The 18,260-nt window shown below is 47.9% G+C and overlaps 1 protein-coding gene across 2 annotated transcripts; it reads right to left on the bottom strand.

The window, feature by feature from the left end:
• Nucleotides 1–1,919: 1,919 nt before the first annotated feature.
• On the bottom strand, nt 1,920–15,200 carry CXXC5 (CXXC finger protein 5). 2 transcript variants are annotated; one of them, XM_044661837.1, is made up of 3 exons: nt 14,910–15,200; nt 5,462–6,455; nt 1,920–2,954 (listed from the first exon to the last, which is right to left on the bottom strand). In XM_044661837.1, the coding sequence occupies exons 2-3, from the start codon at nt 6,287–6,289 to the stop codon at nt 2,910–2,912; spliced, it is 873 nt and encodes a 290-aa protein (XP_044517772.1). In that variant the 5' UTR covers nt 6,290–6,455; nt 14,910–15,200; the 3' UTR covers nt 1,920–2,909. The 2 variants fall into 2 exon arrangements, with proteins under 2 accessions (XP_044517772.1, XP_044517773.1); XM_044661838.1 differs by lacking the exon at nt 14,910–15,200 and having other exon boundaries at nt 1,920–2,951; nt 5,462–6,543.
• Between the last annotated feature and the right edge of the window lie 3,060 nt (nt 15,201–18,260).

Genomic DNA, 18,260 nt, shown 5'->3' on the forward strand with positions numbered 1-18,260 from the left:
GGATGTGCTTGTGGCTTGTCAGCCATCTCCCTCATTTTAGAGTGGGTAACTCCCAGCGACAGACTTGGATCCCCCAAGTCAAAGAGATAAAGGCAGAGCCAAGACTAGACCCCAGATCCCCAAAACTATTAGAGGGCAGCTAGTGGATGAGTTCCAGGTCTGGAGTCTGGAGGACCAGTGTTCAAATCTAATCTCAGATACTTCCTAGCTGTGTAACTCTGGGTAAGTCCTAACCCCAACTTTCTTAATCCTTGTCACTCTTCTGCCTTAGAATTAATTATAAAAAAATAAGGAGAAAAAACAGAGCTGGAAGGGACCTCTGAAATCACCTAGTCTACCTCTAGTTTTTACATAAGAGATCCAGATGTGTCAGTGATTTATCCAAGGTCACACAGTTAATAAAAGGCATAACCTAGACCACTTGGAGCTGGATCTTCTGACTCCTAACTTCCCACCACTATGCCCTGGCACCCAGCATCCATACCTCTCCTGAGCTATCCCATTATCCAAACACCTATTTTCTCATCCTCTATACCTCACAGACAGCCTAAGCTTGAATAACTGTCCCACTGATGAAAAACCAAGCTGAACCCAGCCTGCCCACATCCCCTAGGATGGTGGTCTAAAAGGCTGACTTCTTCCAACCCCTAGTGACTCTCCCATATTGGTCCCAGCAGCTTTCCTTCTCCAGTCCATCTTCACTCCTCTTTTCCTTGTCAGGCTTGCCAGAAATGTCCATCAAGGCAGAATCCTCCCACATTGGGGATGGACCCCTTTTAGCTTCCCCAGATCAGGAACACTCGTTCCCCAGGTCCATGAAGCATCTTCATTGGTTGCAGCTCAACATATGACGGCCAAGCAATGTGTCCTAGAAGAAAAGCCCAGCCCTCACTCCCACTCCACTCCACCCCACCCCACCCAGAGCCCAGAGCCCAAAGCTAGAGGGGCTTAGAGCTAGGATAAATGTTGTGTGGTTTCCTGGGACACTGGGCTACTCGGGTGTGTTTACTTCCCTAGGTGGAGACTGAAGTAAAGCTGGTGAAAGTTGTAGGAAAGGCTAAATCCTGTGAGTGGTCTATCAGCAAGGGTCAATTTGGGGCACTTTTTAGGAAAGTGGACAAGCCAAGCTAATGAGAAAGGAGGATGTGGGGTATGGAAGAGATGGCGAAAGGGATCGTTAGAGAGAAACAGAGAGCCTAAATGGGAAAAGCAGGACCAAAAATCAAAAAGATCAATCAAGTGACCGGTCTAGTAAAGGCCCAGTGTCTCAGGGTGATGCTGTGGGTGTGCAAGGAGGGAGTAGTGGGGAAATGAGTGTGTAGAGCAGGCAGGGAATACCCAATTGTATCTCTCACTCCTCCTCTCCACCATGGGGCTGCTTTGAATAGCACATAGCAGGAAGAGGGTCAGAAACAAAAAAAAGCCCCAAACTCCCAGCTGGGGATAAACCATGATTACTGTCAGCTTTGGGCCAGCATGGGGTCTGCCGCACATCCTCCCCACCCACCCCACCCACCCCCAGGAGATTCTTAGATCCATCCAGCTGTAGGGTATCTGAGATCCAGGGACTTGGGGCATGTGGATGTGGGGGAGATGAGGAAGGAAAGGACCCGTGCCTTCTTTCTACCCCTACTAGATGAAAAGACCAGTTCAAACAGCCTGTCATTTCAGCTGTGTTCCTCTCTGTTTCTGTGTAGACACCTCCTGTCCTTTTTCCCCCCAAGAGCCCAGCTCTTTTCCATCTCTTGGATCCTGTGCTGGGAACAGAGTGTCTCAACTCCTTGCTGAGTCCATAGATCCTCAGCCCCAGGGGGTCTATGACACATCCACTTGGGGACAGTAGGGAGGGAGGAAGGAAGGCGAATGAATGGGGTCATACCCAAGACTCCCCACAAAACTGAAGATCAAGAACCAAGATGTGAATTGTGACACAAAACATGCATTCATTTTATTCACAAAACAGCCTGGTTCGCTAAAACAATACAAACAGCATGTCCATCAGCAGTAAGAGACCAGGGCCCAGGGGTGGTGATGTAGGTGGGGGCAAAAGGAGTTTGGGGATCCTCAGCCCCAGGGTACCCCCACTGCCCTGGAGACAGTTCTGCCTTTAACCTCAGCAAGACTATAAAATTGATTTTTCCTTTCTAAGTAAATTTGGGATTGGGGCACCTCTGTATGTGGGAGCCCTGGATCCATATAAATTAGAAAACAACTTTTTTTCTTTTTAAAGTCACCATTGTCACTAAGTTTAATTTTCTTTTGAAGGACCACCGGGGTGCGCCATGGTCTCCTGGGGTGGGGGGGCGCCCACCTTTGACGCTTTGCTCCTGGCTGGTAAGTTGCAGATGTGGATGGTTCCGGGGTGGGGGCTCTACATTGCTATAAACATATTCTCATTAAACATGGAAGTGGCGTACTCTAGGAAAACTATGCGCTATTTTATGATGGGAAAGAATCAAACAAAGTTTAAATGAGGTGGAGTTAAACAACTGTGCTAAATTACAGTAGTGCTTATTAGTAACTAGATTTCAAAAGGTTACTGAAAATTTACATTCTCTACACAGAAACTGTATCTTCCACACACACAACAGAAACATCAACACACGAAGGAAACTGATTGTCCATTCTCTGCTATTAAGTCTCCATACTTTACAGATTCATTTTTCGTTTTTTTCTTCTTCTGCAAAGCAGTTAAATGTTTTTGTTTTTTGATTTTTTTTTATACTAGAACGTGGAGATGTTAAAACAACAACAAAAAATATATATATAAAAACAGGAATGAAATCTGCGAGAGAATATTTTTGGTTCTAAAAGACATAGGTGCATCCATTCGTCTTCGCCCGAATCCCCTACTTGAGACAACACAAGCAAGGACATTGCACGAGATGGCAGCTCCGGGGCTCCACTCGTCACTGAAACCATCGGAAGGCGGCTCCCGTTGGAAGCATCACCTTCTGGAGAGAAAGGAAGAGAAGGAAGGACGGGGTGGGGACAGGAGAGACAAATAAGCGGAGTTAAGTCACAGGCTGGGGATGGCCGGCCTCCTCCCCAAAGCCCTCACTCGTCCCCTAGCCTAGGTGTCAGTGGGCTTGTCTTCTGCATCCCTTCGCTCCTTCCTCTCCAAGCTGTTGCTGCCACCACCAAAGTATATTACTTTTTTACTAGAGGATATTGGAGAACAGAAGAAAACCAATAAACTTCTCTGGGAACTGAACCTTAGAAAAGGATCTCTCCAAGCCACCAAAGAATTCTTTGATAGGCCCAGGGTGGGTGCAGAACCATGCCATGGGGGCACTTATTACCTAGGAGGCTATCTGTATCAAAGAACCTTCTGAAACCAGGTGTTGCCCTCACCCTGGATGCACAGGAGCCTGGGTTTTGCCTTTCTCTAGGTGTCCCTGGTGCTTATCACATAATAAAGGATTTAAAATGCTTGTGAGGGGGCAGGTAGGTATCTCAGTGGATAGAGTGCCAGGCCTGGAGTTGGGAGATCCTGTGGCCTCAAGATACTTCCTAGTTGGTGACCCAGGACAAGTTGCTCAACCCCAATGGCCTAGCCTTTCTCATTCTTCTGCTTTGGAACCAATACTTGTATCAAAGCTAAGATAGAAGAGTTTTCAAAAATAAAACAAAATGCTTCTTGACTACTGTTTCATTTGGAGGGGAAGGTTTATAATAGCATTCTGCTGTATTAAGGAAGAGAGGACTTTCCCCTCTAAAACATGCATCCTGTCCTCTCCCAATCTTCCCTCTGAGCTAGGAATTCTACTTCTTTGAGGATCTCTCTTTCCACTGGAATCCTACTCTCAGCTCTCAGCCACACCAACCACACTGAGGGAAGGGAAGGATGAGTCTGAGCCTGTCCCCAGGAATTACCCCTTCCTGCTTTCTTTTCTGCCTCCAGCTAGTTGGCCAGATAACCAGGTAATTGAGCCCTCCAGAATTTCCCAACTCTAGCCTAGAGCCATGAGATTGTGAAGCTGGGCCTACTGGGGAGAGAGAGGGCAGGGAAGAGGAATCCTCCTCAATTTCCAGGCCCTTCTATAACTACCCATCAATATCCTATGCCCATGAACCAGATGAAGAAAGGAAGTCTAGTGACTTGAGATCCGGAGTCCAAGTCAGATCTCTCCTGGGAACAAGAGGGTAGACACTAGTCTTATGGGAATTCCCAAAGTCATTGTCCCCAAGGGCTGCCAAGAGGTCCTGACTCTCTCTGGCTTTTCTCGAGCTGCCTCAGGTCTTCTGCCTGCCCTGTCCAAAGCTTACTCTAGAGCACTCCTTAGGACCTTTTCAAAAAGACTGTGGAGGTCATCAAAGGAGGTTAAGAAAGGGGTTTGCCATTACTGAATGAGGCCCATGGAAGACCAAGGGGCCAAGCAAACCAAATTCATGAAACTTTTTGCCCGTGCTTATATATCTATATATTTCTATACTTTTTCCTGCTAAGTAAATATGTTTATGTACCTGTATGTCTGTGTGCAGATTTTATGAATGTGCCTGTATCTATTTATTGTATTTATTTGTTTATGCATGTCTGTGTGTGTAACAAATAGCTAATTCTCTGGGTGAGGAAGGGAGGGAGGGAAACAGAAAAGAGGGAGAGGAGGGGGCTGAGGGAGGGAGCCCAGGCCTTTGGTGCCAGGGACACAATCATTGTTTTCCAACCATTCCTACAATTTGCAATCAAATCAAGTTGGGGGGTGGGGGGAAGAGGGGGAAGGGATGGGCCTGTCTGAAAAGATGCTTTTGTGTTAGAGACATACCACACCAGTGGGCCAGCAACAGGCTCTACCCTCCAGAGGAGAGTAGCCCTAGGGAAAGGGGTGGGGGAGAGGGAGGATATTATGACCCCTGAAGTTTGGGCCCAGATGGGGTCCCCTCCCTGGGATGACATGCCTCCCAGACAACCCCACTGTGAAGGAAAGTTATTGGAGTGAGGTATACCCCACTGGGAGAATACCCCCCCCAGCCTGTCTCCCCAGAAGTAAAGGAATGCTAACTACCAAGCAGTCTGCCAGGTTTCAGACAACACAGAGGGCCCACATTCCATAAACTCAGGCTGTCACCCCAGTGGGCTTGGCTGACCATTCTAGGGGCTGGAGGGAAATGAATCTCCCAGGGCCTCATCGGCTATGGGAATGACCATGTACCCATGTCTCTGCTGGTTAATGAACAGCGGACCAGACTGAGAGTGGGAGAGAGTAGAGATGATTGAGTGAAATCTCGTTATCTATGGGGGGCTGAGCTGGGGAGGGTAGGAATTACTGGAGGGGCCACCCCCATCCCCACTGACAGGAGAAGAAGCCCAAACTGGAAGCATGCCTTCCTACTTGGGCTTTTTTGGGGGGAAGGGGAGGTGAGGGGAGAAGGGAGGGACATCAGGGTCGAGGGACAGACAAAGGAAACTTGGGGAGATAGCTTGGGAATCTAGAGCGAGGCCCCTATTCTAACAGATTACCTCCAGAGCAGCAGAAGGCTTCTTTTTGAGCTCCTCACATTTTCTGAATTTGCAAATCTGGTGGCCAGTTTTTCGGTTCCGACAACTGCTACACTGCTCGCAGTTTATCCGTCGCCGGCAGGGTGGGCACATGCCGCAACGTTTTCGTTTCTTCTTGCCTGAGCTGATGGCAGAAGCCAGCTCACTCTGCATAGGATACTCTGCAAGGCCCGCCATGTGCAAGGCGCTCTCGGCCAGGAACACGCCTGCGGGCGTCATGATAAAGAGGCCCGGATTGATGGGGAAGGCGCCTAGGTAGGGGAAGTCGGAAGGGCCATTCAGGGCCTCGGTGCCCGACACGGCCTCCATGTCTGGGAGCCCCGCCCCAGCCTCGCTCATCAGGGGAAGGTGTTCCTGAACCACCCGTTTCAGCATCTCTGTGGACTGAGCAAACTGTTGCAGTGTTAGCTGTCCTTCGGCAGAGAGCTCGGCGGCCCGCTCCGCCTTGCTGAGCAGACTGGCCACAGCACCGCTTTTGTGCTTTGAGGTAGAGTTGGTTTTGTCCATGGGCGGGTCGTGCCCATTGGCCAGCCCGGAGGCGGCGGCTGCCTTGTCCACCAGCTCGCTCACCGAGCTGCCACCACTGAAGGACGAGTAGTGGGACAGGGGCCGAGACTTCCGCAGGCTCTTGTTGAGGGGCTCACTGATGATGCCGCTCTTGTTCCGCCGCTCGGGGTTGGCCGGGGGGAGGGCCTCGTCTGACCCGCATTTCTCTGCGGTGCCTGACTTGCTGCTGCCGCTGCCGCTGCCGCCGCTATCGGGCTGTGGGCTACCAACGAGACTAGACATGGTTGGGGCCAGGGCCGGGATGGCAACTGAGCCCCGTTAGGGGAGCTTCCCAACCGACCCCGAGCCCGGTAATGGGCTCCTGCCCCTGATGGTCAGGGATGACGCCGACACGGAGAGAGTATGGAGGTGGCCTTAAGGCAGATGCATGGTCTGGAAGCCTGCTACTCTGCAAGTACAAGAGAGAGCAAAATTAGCAAAAACAAAACAAAATAAAGCCAAAAAAAAAAAACCCACAACGACCCTGGGGTTCTAATAATCTCCCCCCACAACCCAAAGAGAGTATTATATAGTGAAAAGGCTTTACAGGCAAAGGATCTGGAGTCAAATATCAGTTCTGCTATTTACACTATGGACTATTTATTAGCTATGTGACCCTGGACAGATTACTGAACCTCTCTGTGCCTGTTTCCTCAGCTGCAAAATGAGGGGATTGCACTTGATGGTTTCTAAGATCCCTTACTGCCTAAATCTATAATCCTTTAACCCATGTGACTTTGGACAAGTCACTGCTCTGTGTACCTTAGTGGGTTTTTTAACCTATCCATGGCAGGATCAGATCAGATCTCTACTCTCTCACTTAGTTCCTTTAATTCTTAAAAAAAAAAAAATTGGGGGGCAAGGGATTGTTCAAGATCATATCATACCTCATGTATAAGAATTGGCAGGAAAAAATCTACAGGGGGCAAAAAAAATTGGGGGGGGGAGTTGTTAGTTTATAAAACTATTCCCTAGCAGCTCACCCCCCCACCCTGGCAAGGCTCAGGCCAGGGGAACAAAGAGTGAGTGACCCTAGTGTTGACAGGCCCCTCACCTCTGCTGCAGGTTCAGGGTCCAGGGTATCTGGGCCAACTTCATTTCCTAATCTCTAACCCCCAACCAGGCCCTAGGAAGATAAAGGGTTCCTATTAACTAAACACCACTGACTCCCTCATCCCTGACCTTTGCTTCTAAAGCAACTTGAAAAGTTTATTAACTAGACTTTTTCTGTCTAGGCTGAGGAATCAGCATAATAACTTATAGGTCAAACTACCCAAGAGTAGGGAGAGTTGTATCCATTTTCTTGTCTTTTTCTTCTGTAGGAAAACAACCTTACTTTCCATCTTGGAATCAATACTAAGTATTAGTTCCAAGGTAGAACAACAGGGCTAGGCAATGGGGGTTAAGTGACTTGCCCAGGGTCATACATCTAGGAAGTCCCAGAGGCCAGATTTGAGCCCAGGACCTCCCATTTCTAGGCCTCACACTCAATCTGCTGAGCAACCTAGCTTCCCTGACCTGTACCCATTTTCCACAGGAGTTGGGGAAACTGGAAAGAAATGGGTACAGAATAGCCCTAAACCAAGTCTCCCCCAACTATGTAACTTTGGTTGTCATTTCCCCATCTTTGGGCCTGTTTCCTCATCCATCAAATTGAAAAAGAATTAGACTGGCCAGTTTTTTGTTTGTTTGTTTGTTTGTTTTAAAGCCCTACCTTCAGTCTTAGAGTCAATACTGTGTATTGGCTCCCAGGCAGAAGAATGGTAAGGGCTAAGCAATGGGGGTCGAGTGACTTGCCCAGGGTCACACAGCTAGGAAGTTTCTGAGGCCAGATTTGAACCTAGGACTTCCCATCTCTAGACCTGGCTCTCAAATCACTGAGCTACCCAGCTGCCCCCTGGCTGGTTTTTTAAGTCCCTCTGACCTGCAACGTTTTCTAAGGTAACATAGAATTAATGACTAGACTCCAGGTTTCCTGCTAGTTCTACTACACTGGAGAGATCCTAAAGGATCCAGGCCCTGGGGGGCATTGAGGAACCCCATGAAGGGGCAGGCTAGCTCATTAATCATGCCCTGATCCATCCCAGAACAAGTCAAAAAGTCACTTATAATATCATAGCTCTAGGGCTAGAGGGGACCTCAGAAATCCTGGGATCAACCTTTTTATTTTACAAATGAGAAAACTAAATTCTAGAGACTTATCCAGGGTCACATCCAGGTACTATGTGATAGTTTCTTTACATAGTTTCTTCCCTAATGCTGACTAGGAGGGGGAAAAATTGTCTTATTCCCTTGTTAGCCAGTCTTCTGCCTCGTACCCGAAAAAAAAATCTGTACCCAAAGATGCTGTGACTACACAGCATCTGAGAACAGGAGGGTGTGGCTTTCATTTTGGGGAAACCTAAAAGCAGGGTCCAGGGGGACCTAAGGGTTCTCAGGGGCCATCATCATGCCTTGATAGTCCAGTGGTAGATTTCTGGCTTCTGTAGTAATTGCTGCCCTTCTCTGATTGGGGAGGGGGAAAGGGGAGGGAGGCAGCCCATGGTCCCCCACCCATCTGGGGGCTCCAGGAGGGAGGGTCAGAGCCAGAGGGCCTGGGCAGGGTGGAACAGTGCTGCCCGCTGAGCGGGTTGTTTGTTCATTGGGAGAGACTCACATCTGGCTGGAGCTCCACCCCCCACCCCCCCAGAGCCGGGCACACACTGACTCTTTGTCCTGTTCGCCAGCCCGCCAGGCCCTGGAGCCCTTTGCCGCCCTCCTCCCTAGTCTTCCCACACCACCATCGCCACCCCCCCCCCTCCAATGAGTGGCCCTTGCATTAGAGAGGGTGTGGGGGTGGGGATAATGAGCGGAGTAAGAAAGGAGCCGAGAACTGGGGACAATATTGGGAGCCCTTGTTGAAGGGGCACCAGAGCCCTGAGCATGGGTAGGGATGGCAACAGGACACAGCTTTCTCTCTTCCGAGGTGCTCAGACACTCCCCCACCTCACCCCAAGGGCACAGACAAGGGTGGGTGTCTGCTGAGAACACACACTGCCCACTCCACATTATCTGCAGCGATGGGAGGGATGGTGGCCAGGCCAGGGCAGAGATAATCTGAAACCTGTGTCTCATAGGTTCTGGAACATTCAAATTTGCCCCATGTGTAGATTTGCCCAGCTCAGTTTGGCTCAGGTTAACATGACAGAATCCCTGGGCGAAAAAGGAAAGGTGGAATCTGAGTGAGACAATGGCTCCTAAGAGCCCTTTGATCCCCACAGACTCTGGGCTACTCTTGGGCTGCCAATCCCCCAAGCAAGTACTGCTACAAGGGAAGGAAACTGTGCAAAGAAAGGATGGATTCAGGCAGAAGGTATTGTGGTCTGTTCTAGGGGCCCAAACTGTTCAGCCCCAAAACCTGGGGATAGGGGAAAGAGATGCCAAATATTTCACACAATGTTCCCAGATCTAAATCTGCTACAGTGGGAAGACATGCTGGATCTGCAGTCAGAGGACTTGGGTTCAAATGTGGAATTTTTGTCATCTCTGTGACCAAGGGCAAATTACTTTACCTCTTTAGGTATCAGTTTCCTTATCTGCAAAACCAGGGAGTTGCCCTGCCCCTCTGTTTATGAGTAGGGGCTGGGTGCCCTTCAGAGCACTGGACATTACATGATGATGAATGGCGGTGAGTAGGGAGAAAGATTAAGGATTGACTATTTTGGACCCAGTCAAGGGGGAAATCTCAAGAGACTCCCTTTGGACCAGATTAGAAGCCTACCTCCACTTGAGGCCCAGAATGGCACTTGTTCCCCTACCTGGGCTAGGGGACCTGTGCTTCTAATAGAAAGGGATGAGGTAAAGATAGGGCAAAGAAATTTCTGAAAATACCCAGGCCCAGCCTTACCCTGAGTAAAAAGTTCACTGTTAAAGACTAGGGCAGAGGAGGTGGCAGCTAGGACCAGGCCTGGAGTCAAGACAATCTGGCCTCACAGACTTCCTCACTATGTGACCCCGAGCAAGTCATTTAACCCCATTTGTCTACCCCTTGTTTTTGTCTTAAGAGTTGTTATTAACACAGAAAGTTAAGGGGTTAAAAAAAAAAGGCTAGGCTGGTACTCAAAGTAAACCCTTTTAAGGTCTTGACTCTTCCAGAATCTCCCAAGCCTCTTAGCTTAGCTTCATTCCCAGAGCTACACTTTGGGTCCCATTGGGTTGGGATGAGAAGCACAGTGCAATGGGAGAGATGGTGCCCTAAGCCAGGAAGGCCAGAGAGAAGCAGGCAGGAGAAATAACGAGACCTTCTCAATAATAATGACCTCTTGAAACCCCCTTCCCTCTTGGAATCCACCCTACTATCTGCTACCCCATCTCCCTAAGAGGAGCCTACCTTTACAATTTCCTGAGCCCACTCGTTCCAAGAATCTTTGAAAGCCATGGAGTCCTTCCTTGTGTCTAACCTACATCCACCCCACCCCAACCCCCAAGAGAATCATAGGGAATAAAGAGATTTATCGAGGAGCAAAGAGAAAGTCCTAGGAAGGACCAGCCCTATAAATAGGATAAAGGGATAGGATAATTTTTGGTCTTGTCTTGAGAAAGCTCTACTCTCACTCTCTCTACTTGTGCCCAGCGAAGACAAGGAAAGGACCACAGGACCCAGGAAGCCTCTGAGTAGGGACAGCCAGACTCCACTGCCTCCAGAAGCTCTAAGTTGGGGAGATGAGAAATTGCCAATGTCCCAGGGCTTCCTGACCCTTACCTTCAATCTCCAGACCCAATAAGAACTTCAGTCTCAATATGAAGTGAGAAAGGTAAAAACTAAGGGAGTCCTGAACTATTTGAGTTCTAGTAATGTTTGTGTGATCTTAATCAAATCATCGAATCCCTTCTCTGAGCCTCAGTTTACTCTCTAGTAAGAGAACTTGTGGCTTCTTCCAGTTTTAAAAGCCAACTTTTTTCCCCCTACAAATCACCAATGGCTCTCAAGAAGCCACAGATGAGGCAGAAGGGTTCTATCTTCCCTTAACTGGAGATGAGAAAGCAATGGAGCTGGTGCTCTCAGCCAGCCCTGGCTGGTGGCAGCAATCAATAGCCAAATTATTAGGTAACTCAGTTCTTTCCTCTTCTCTCCTCTGGGTCTAGGCCCCTCCAGAGCAGGTCAAATCAACATTCTCCACCCAAGGAAAATATATAAGATACAAATACACAAGAAAGGGAGGCAATATGGGACCTTAAGACTCCCAAGGCCATCTCCATTCCAGTTTCTCTAGATCTGTGTCTGTTAGTCTGTATCTCTCACAAGTCTTCTATCTAGGTCTCTTAGAAGCCATGTTTCTATCTGCATGAGACTCTTCTAAAAACCCTTCTTTGCACTGCCCTAGGCAAAGAAAACTGGAGATTCTGAGGGATAGCTCTTGTCTCTTTCTCTAATCTTCTTGTAGCTACCCATCTTGGTCTGAGCAGCAGGGTTCCCACCTCCCCACCACCCCCACCCCACCCCATCAACCACACTAACCAGGGGAGAGGCCTAGCTCAGGAGACATGAGATGTCAAGGAACAGGCGTTCTGGGATAAAACACTATCAAGCCCTGGAAGCTGGGCTGGAGAAACCCTGCCTCAGTGCCCAGGCAGAAGGCAAGGGCTCTTCTTTCAAATATTAACAAGAGGAATGAAAAGGACAATGGATTCCCCTCAAAATGTCCTAAAGGAAATGTGGGTAGAAGTAGAACAGACAAGAAAGACTCTCTGAGCCCCTGAGACATAACTCAGAGAACCCCAAAATGTCAAAGCTGGAAGACACTGGAGGGAGCATCCCTTTCATTATAAAGCTAAGGAAATGGGAGCCTCAGAGAGAGAAAGTAACTTGTCCTGTCACCCTGCTGGTAGGAGTGGGCAGAGAGCTAAGCCCTAAACCTTTTCAAATTTGTTCCAATGGACCAAGAAGTTTTTATGGAGGGAAGAAAAAGGAAGGAAGGAAGGAAGGAAGGAAGGAAAGGAGGGAGGGATTAAGTTCCAATCTGTGCCAAGCAGTGTACTAAGCATTTTACAAATATTATCTCATTTGATCCTCACAACAACCCTGTAAGATAGGTTCTATTATGATCTCCATTTTATGCTACTCACCTCCAGAGAAAGAATGGAGTCAGAATGCAGATCAAAGCATATGATTTTTTACCTTAGTTTATTTGGGTTTTTATTTTAAAGTTTCAGTTTTATATGAATATTCTCTTATAAAAATGAACAATACGGAAATATGTTTTGTATGATAATACATGTATAACCCAGATCAGATTGCTTGCCAGCTCTGGAAGGGGGAAGGGAAGGGAGGGAGACAAACAATTTGGATCATATAACTTTGAAAATCTTATGTAGAACATTGTTATTACATGTAATTGGTAAAAATAAAATATCTTTACAATTAAAAAAATTTTTTTAATTATCCCTATTTTATAGTTGAGATAGGCAGAGGTTAAGTGATTTGCCCAGGGTCACATAGCTAATGTGTCTGAAACTGGAAGAGAGAGAGAGAGAGAGAGAGAGAGAAAGAGAGAGAGAGAGAGAGAGAGAGAGAGACACAGAGACAGAGAGAGAGAGAGAGAGACAGAGAGAGAGAGAATGAGAATGTTTGGGCAAGGGTCTATCTCTATAGGAAAGCTTCAATTCCCTTCCCTCATCCACCACCAGAATGCTGCTCCCCTCAGCACCTTCCTTGCTCGCCCCCCCCCCCCCCAATATTGGCACATTCTATCAGCCCATTCCTGCCTTTCTACTGCAGGCTGTTCAGGAGGGTCCTTAGAAGAGCTCCTGCCATCCAGAGATAGGGGAATCTGGCAGGCACAGTCACCAGTCACTCCAGGCTCTTCCCCCAACCTGTGGCCTGCCCCCAAAGCTTCCTGTGGCTCCGCTTCCTTTGACTCTTTCCCTTGAGGCCTGCCTGCTTCTGGAAAAACCTTCAGTTCCCTCCCTCCTTCCAGTCTGTCCTCCCACCCAACTCTGGTCATGCCTCATCTGTTTTAACTTAGCCTGGGGTGGGGATAGGGGTGGAAATCTCAAGGTTGATGAATCCTCAGACCCTTCCTGTCTCCTGGAGCAGAGCTAGAAGGAAAGGGCCACCCTGACAACTGAGAGTTAACTGAGATTAGTAAAACCAATATTCTATGCTCTAGTCTGTTAGACCTCAATCTCCTTGAGAGGTTGTTTCTGAGATAGTTACCTCTATCTTAGACAGAAAATGGGCAAGGGGAAGCTAGGTTGTTCAGTGGGTTGAAAACCAGGCTAGAGCAGTAGATCCTGGGTTCAAATCTGGCCTCAGGAACTTCCTAACTGTGTGACCCTGGGCAAGTCACTTATTCCCCATTGCTTAACCTTTATTGTTCTGCCTTGGAATAATATACAGTATTGTGTAAGATGGAAGGTGAGGGTTTAAAAAAAAAAAGGGCAAAAGAATCAAGAATGGGCTTCAGAAAAAGAAAAGGATCCCCACACACAACACCCCTCTAAATTGCTCTATGGCTCATATCATGGTCCCACTCCCCCTACTCATGGGTAGTACCAGATATCTGCTCGTTGAAAAGGGGGAAGGAACCCCAATGAAGGTATAAAGGAGATCACCTAGTTTCCCCACTAGCTTCCTTATCCACCATTTACCAGACTGGTGAAAGTCAGCACAACTAGACTTCTCCTCAGTATATTCTTATCTGCTACCAAGGTGCCAATGGAAAGGAGTTACAGCCTGGGGAGGTTGAAGGGGTAGAAGGAGTAGGGAAGAAGGAAGGCAAGCAAGCTTTGGCCCTGGGCAAGGAATCCAAAATGCTGCTGCTGGAAGGGAGAGAGCATCCATCATCATCCCTGCCAGGAATACATCCAGCCCCCAAAAAGAAATACTGCCGACTAAAGAGAGAACAACAAAGGGCTCCGTTTCATCAGCAATGCGGAGCCAGCGGCGCCCGGCCGGCCAGCCCATCGGTCATCCCACAAAGGTCTTGATTGTCTGAGTGTGTGTGTGTGTGTGTGGGGGGGGGTGGAACACTGCACTGAGGGTAGACAGAGTCACCAAGAGACTGAGACACAGAAACCCAAAGATGGGGGACAGAGACACAGAGACTGAGTCATAGACATGGGGATAGACAAGAGACCCAGAGGCAGGGGACAGGGAGAATAAAAACACTGAAAGACTGAGACACAAAAACAGGGACAGAAAAACACTGAGAGATAAGAGGATAGAGACAGAGGAACAGACAGAAAGACAGACAGGGAGACCAAGAAAGGATACAAAATAATAGTGGCAGAAGAAGGGACAGAATAATAGACAGAAACAGCAGGACAGAAAGAGACTGCTCGAGACAGATGTAAGCAGCTAGAGACCAAGAAGAAACATGAGGAGAAGCTGTAAGCCACATATAGAAAATGACAAGAGGTAGAGAAACCCAGGAATGTGTTGAAAGAAAATTCCAATTAGTACAAAGCAACCAGCCCAAGACCCTCTCTGCCATTAGAAGTTCTTCTGGAGGCTCTGTTCCCTCAAAAGGGTCTCTCAATGGAGTACCTAAACTTCCCATAGCTAGACCAAAGGGCTAAATCCTCCCAGGGCTGAGACACACCAACTTCTTCACTATGTCCCCAGGCCAAAGATCCTTCTGAGCCATGGACACTCTAGGGGCAGACAGATGTTTTGATCTGAAGACTCAGGAAGGGAATGGCTTGCTCTTCCCTACTGCAGAAAGTCCAACCCCACCATTTTCCTCCTTTCCTCCAGGGTCCTGGTCCTTGAACATGGTTCTCAATCACCCTTTAGCCCCAGGGTTAATTAGAGGCTTCATTCTTTTCTATCCTTGGTCTTTCTCCCTCCCCCTCTGGACCTTCAGTGCCAGGGGGTACCCACCTCCCTCCACGAAGCTCTTCACACCAGCTGCAGGGGCTCCCAGACAGAAGAAGGCCAGTCAGAGTAGATGGGGAATAGAACTGGGGGTAGGATGTCAGTCCTGGACCATCCAGGGGAGTTCCTGGGGTCAGGGCCTGGCAGTAGGATGGGTCTCTTCCTGTAAGTTGAGCCTCATTGGTGGAACTGCAGAAAAACGGTGAACATCAGACTTAGAAGGATTCCTCCCAGGGCAATTTGGTAAGATCACACTCTACCCCATCCTTAAGAGTGCAGAACCTCATCCCCAAAGGCTCATTTCTGGAAGGGAGGGGTGGAGGGAGAGCAACTCATCTGATCCCCTTCTTCCTACCCATCATCCAAGTGAAACCACAGCAACAAGTTCCATTTGGGGCCCAGGTATCATCACCTCACAGGCCTATAGGATTTAAAAGGGGGAGACATCAAAAGCATCAAATCCAATCCCCTCATTTTACAGGTAAAGTAATAAATACCCAGAGAGCTTAGCTCTAACAATTTGTCAAGGATCATAACAGCAGGGATAAGATTCAAATCCAGAAACCCTAATTCCAAAGTTAGTGTTCTTCCTCCTTTATTAAGCTGCCCTTGCTTCTCCACTTGACAAGTACCCATCCCAAGATCAATTCATGAAGGTAAGACCTCTTGGGGAATCCTCCCAACACATTAGGGTCTTATATTTGGCTCTAAAACTGAACCCAAAGAGCAAGGAAACCAAGAGTCTAGGTCATCATACTGCGGAGGTCTGGGATATAGTTCCGGCTCTGCCTGACACATTCTGAGGCATTGCTTGCATCATGGCCCTTCTCAAGGTCTTTGATTCTCCATCTAAGGAAAGGGAAGATTCCCCTCTGCCCTCCCAGTAAATAGATGTGGATTTGCTCAGCACTGGGGCACAGAAGGAGAAGTAGCTTCCAACGTTCCCTTCTTTCTTTCTAAATGTTCCGTCTGTCACCACTACCCTTCTCTGTGGGAGTCACCTTAAAAAAAAAGTCAGACCCTCAAGAGAATCCCTAGAAGTACCTTCAAGGCCCAAGAGGAGCAGAGATTGGGAATTTACCTTGGCAGTCAGCTAGCTCCCAGTGTCCCAGGGAGGGCTGTGGACAGGGCTCCTACCCAGGATTCTGTACTACGGCAGGGCTTTGGGGAGCAGGGGAAGGGGACAACATTGGCCCTGTGTGAATAGAGCGCTGTCCTGGTGTTTGGAACGCTACGCCAATGATGTCATAATGTCGGTGGGTGCTGATGTCATGGGTAAGGTGGTTGGGAATGCTTTCTCTAGACTCCTCACTCCCAATCTCAATCCCAAGCATACACACCTCCTTTAATCCATTTTGTACAGCACAATCTGATTAATCCTCTGAATGCACAGCTCTGATTATACAACTTCCCCTGACTAAGAACCTTAAAAGGCTCCCCAGTACCTACCAAATCAAGAACAAACTCTTTAAGCAGCCTCTCAAAAGCCTTCTATAATGTGGCCCCAATTTGCCATCCTAGCTTAGTGTCTCATCACTTCCCTACTAAAACTGTCCTTGCTCAAACCAGATTAGTCTATTCACCAAGCCCCCCAAATTACTAACTATGCCCCCACCAATTCCCTATGCATTTGCTTACATTATTTCTCCCACCCTGAAACATCTCCCCACCATCTCCAGCCCTCTTTGCTTCCAGCCCAAAATCTTTAGGGCCAAGGTCAAGTCCCATTCTTCTCCTATTTCCTTAGCCTATATTCCCACTAACATAAATAACCCCACAGGGAAAGGGGTACACAAATACACACACTTGGACACAAGCATGCATACAGAATTGAGCACACCAGGACAAACGACAGCGGGATAGACAGGAACAGCAGCCTCAGGCAGCAGTAGTTGGATGGATCGGGCTGAGTAACAAGGTAGACGTTTCATCCCTCTCTGATCCTAGATTCTATTCTGGGAATTTCCCAAGGAAGTCAGCCACATGGGGAGACACGAAAATGCATATGCTTGGCGGCTGGCAAGGATACCAAGAGGTAAAGGATGGTCTCAATTTTCTCAAGGTCATCTCTAGACCTAAGGACGCTACAACTAACATCTCTCTCCCCAGAAACCCCTCTACTGGAGTCAAAGCAACCATATCTACAAAGGGCCCTAACTTCACAGATATATGATCAAAATGAGTTACCTACTAGTCAACACCACAAGAATAAAGGCGACTCCTTGTCGTCCCCCCCCCAGGCATGTCAGGCATGAACAACGGGATGGGGCAGGGGGTGCAGTTTAGAAATGGCCCCCATAGTTCCCTAACCTCAGCACTTTCAGAGCCCTTGAGAGGAAGACTGGGAAACCAAAAGGAAATCCACCCAACACTTGGGGCTTTCCAGAGCACTTCCATATGTACATGAACACACACATGAACGAACACACACACACACACGCATACACTTTCACTTCATAAGTCCTCATTGTGAGGCAGGTGGGGCCAAAATCATTTCCTCTATTTTATAAATTAAAAAAAACCTGAAGTCCACAGAAGTTGCCTAAGGCCACACATCAAGTCAGTTGGGTAGAGTGAAGAGTAGAAGCCATATTGTCTCCCTCCCCAACTATTATACTGCAGACACTATCCAGCTGTCTTTAAATTTTTTACCCAGAACCCAAAGATCCAGGCTCACTACTAAGATTCAAGGTCGTTGTTGAGATAAGAGGAGTTAGCACTGATAAGCTCTTTTAGATTTGCAAAGTAGTTTATACATAATTGTTAGTTTGATCCTCACAACAACACTTAGTGGTACATATCTTTGGGATCCCCATTTTATAGATTAGGAAACTGAGGCAGAGCCAGGTTAAGTGATTTGCTTGGGGTTACACATTCAGTCTCTAAGCTAGGATTCAAACAGATTTTCTTGCCTCCAAGTCCAATTCACCATTCACAACCCTCGTGGTGGGGTAGAAGCAGGACGGATAGAGGAACAGCCCTTCTCTAAGCTCTGCAGTGCCTTAATGAGCTGTACCTCTCCCACTAAGGGTGAGGTGGGTGTCTGGTCCTAACCCCAAGTTGCTTAGGTAACAGGGGATGTATTAAGAAAAACGTATCCCTCCTCCCTGAGAGTACAAAGGAAAGAGTGCTGACTCTGGAGCTGAAGGACCTGGATTCAAATCCCACCTTGGACATGTCACTTAACCAACATGGGCCCTAATTTCCTTAACTGTAAAATAAGGGATTTAGACTATATGACCTCTGAGATGTTCAACTCTAGAATGCTGATTCTATGACCTAGGGGACTCAGCAGGTTTGAGCTGGGGGAAAAAAAAAAAAAAAAAAAAAAAATATATATATATATATATATATATA

Source organism: Gracilinanus agilis, chromosome 2, assembly GCF_016433145.1.
Source record: "Gracilinanus agilis isolate LMUSP501 chromosome 2, AgileGrace, whole genome shotgun sequence".
In the NCBI taxonomy this organism is placed as follows: domain Eukaryota; kingdom Metazoa; phylum Chordata; class Mammalia; order Didelphimorphia; family Didelphidae; genus Gracilinanus; species Gracilinanus agilis.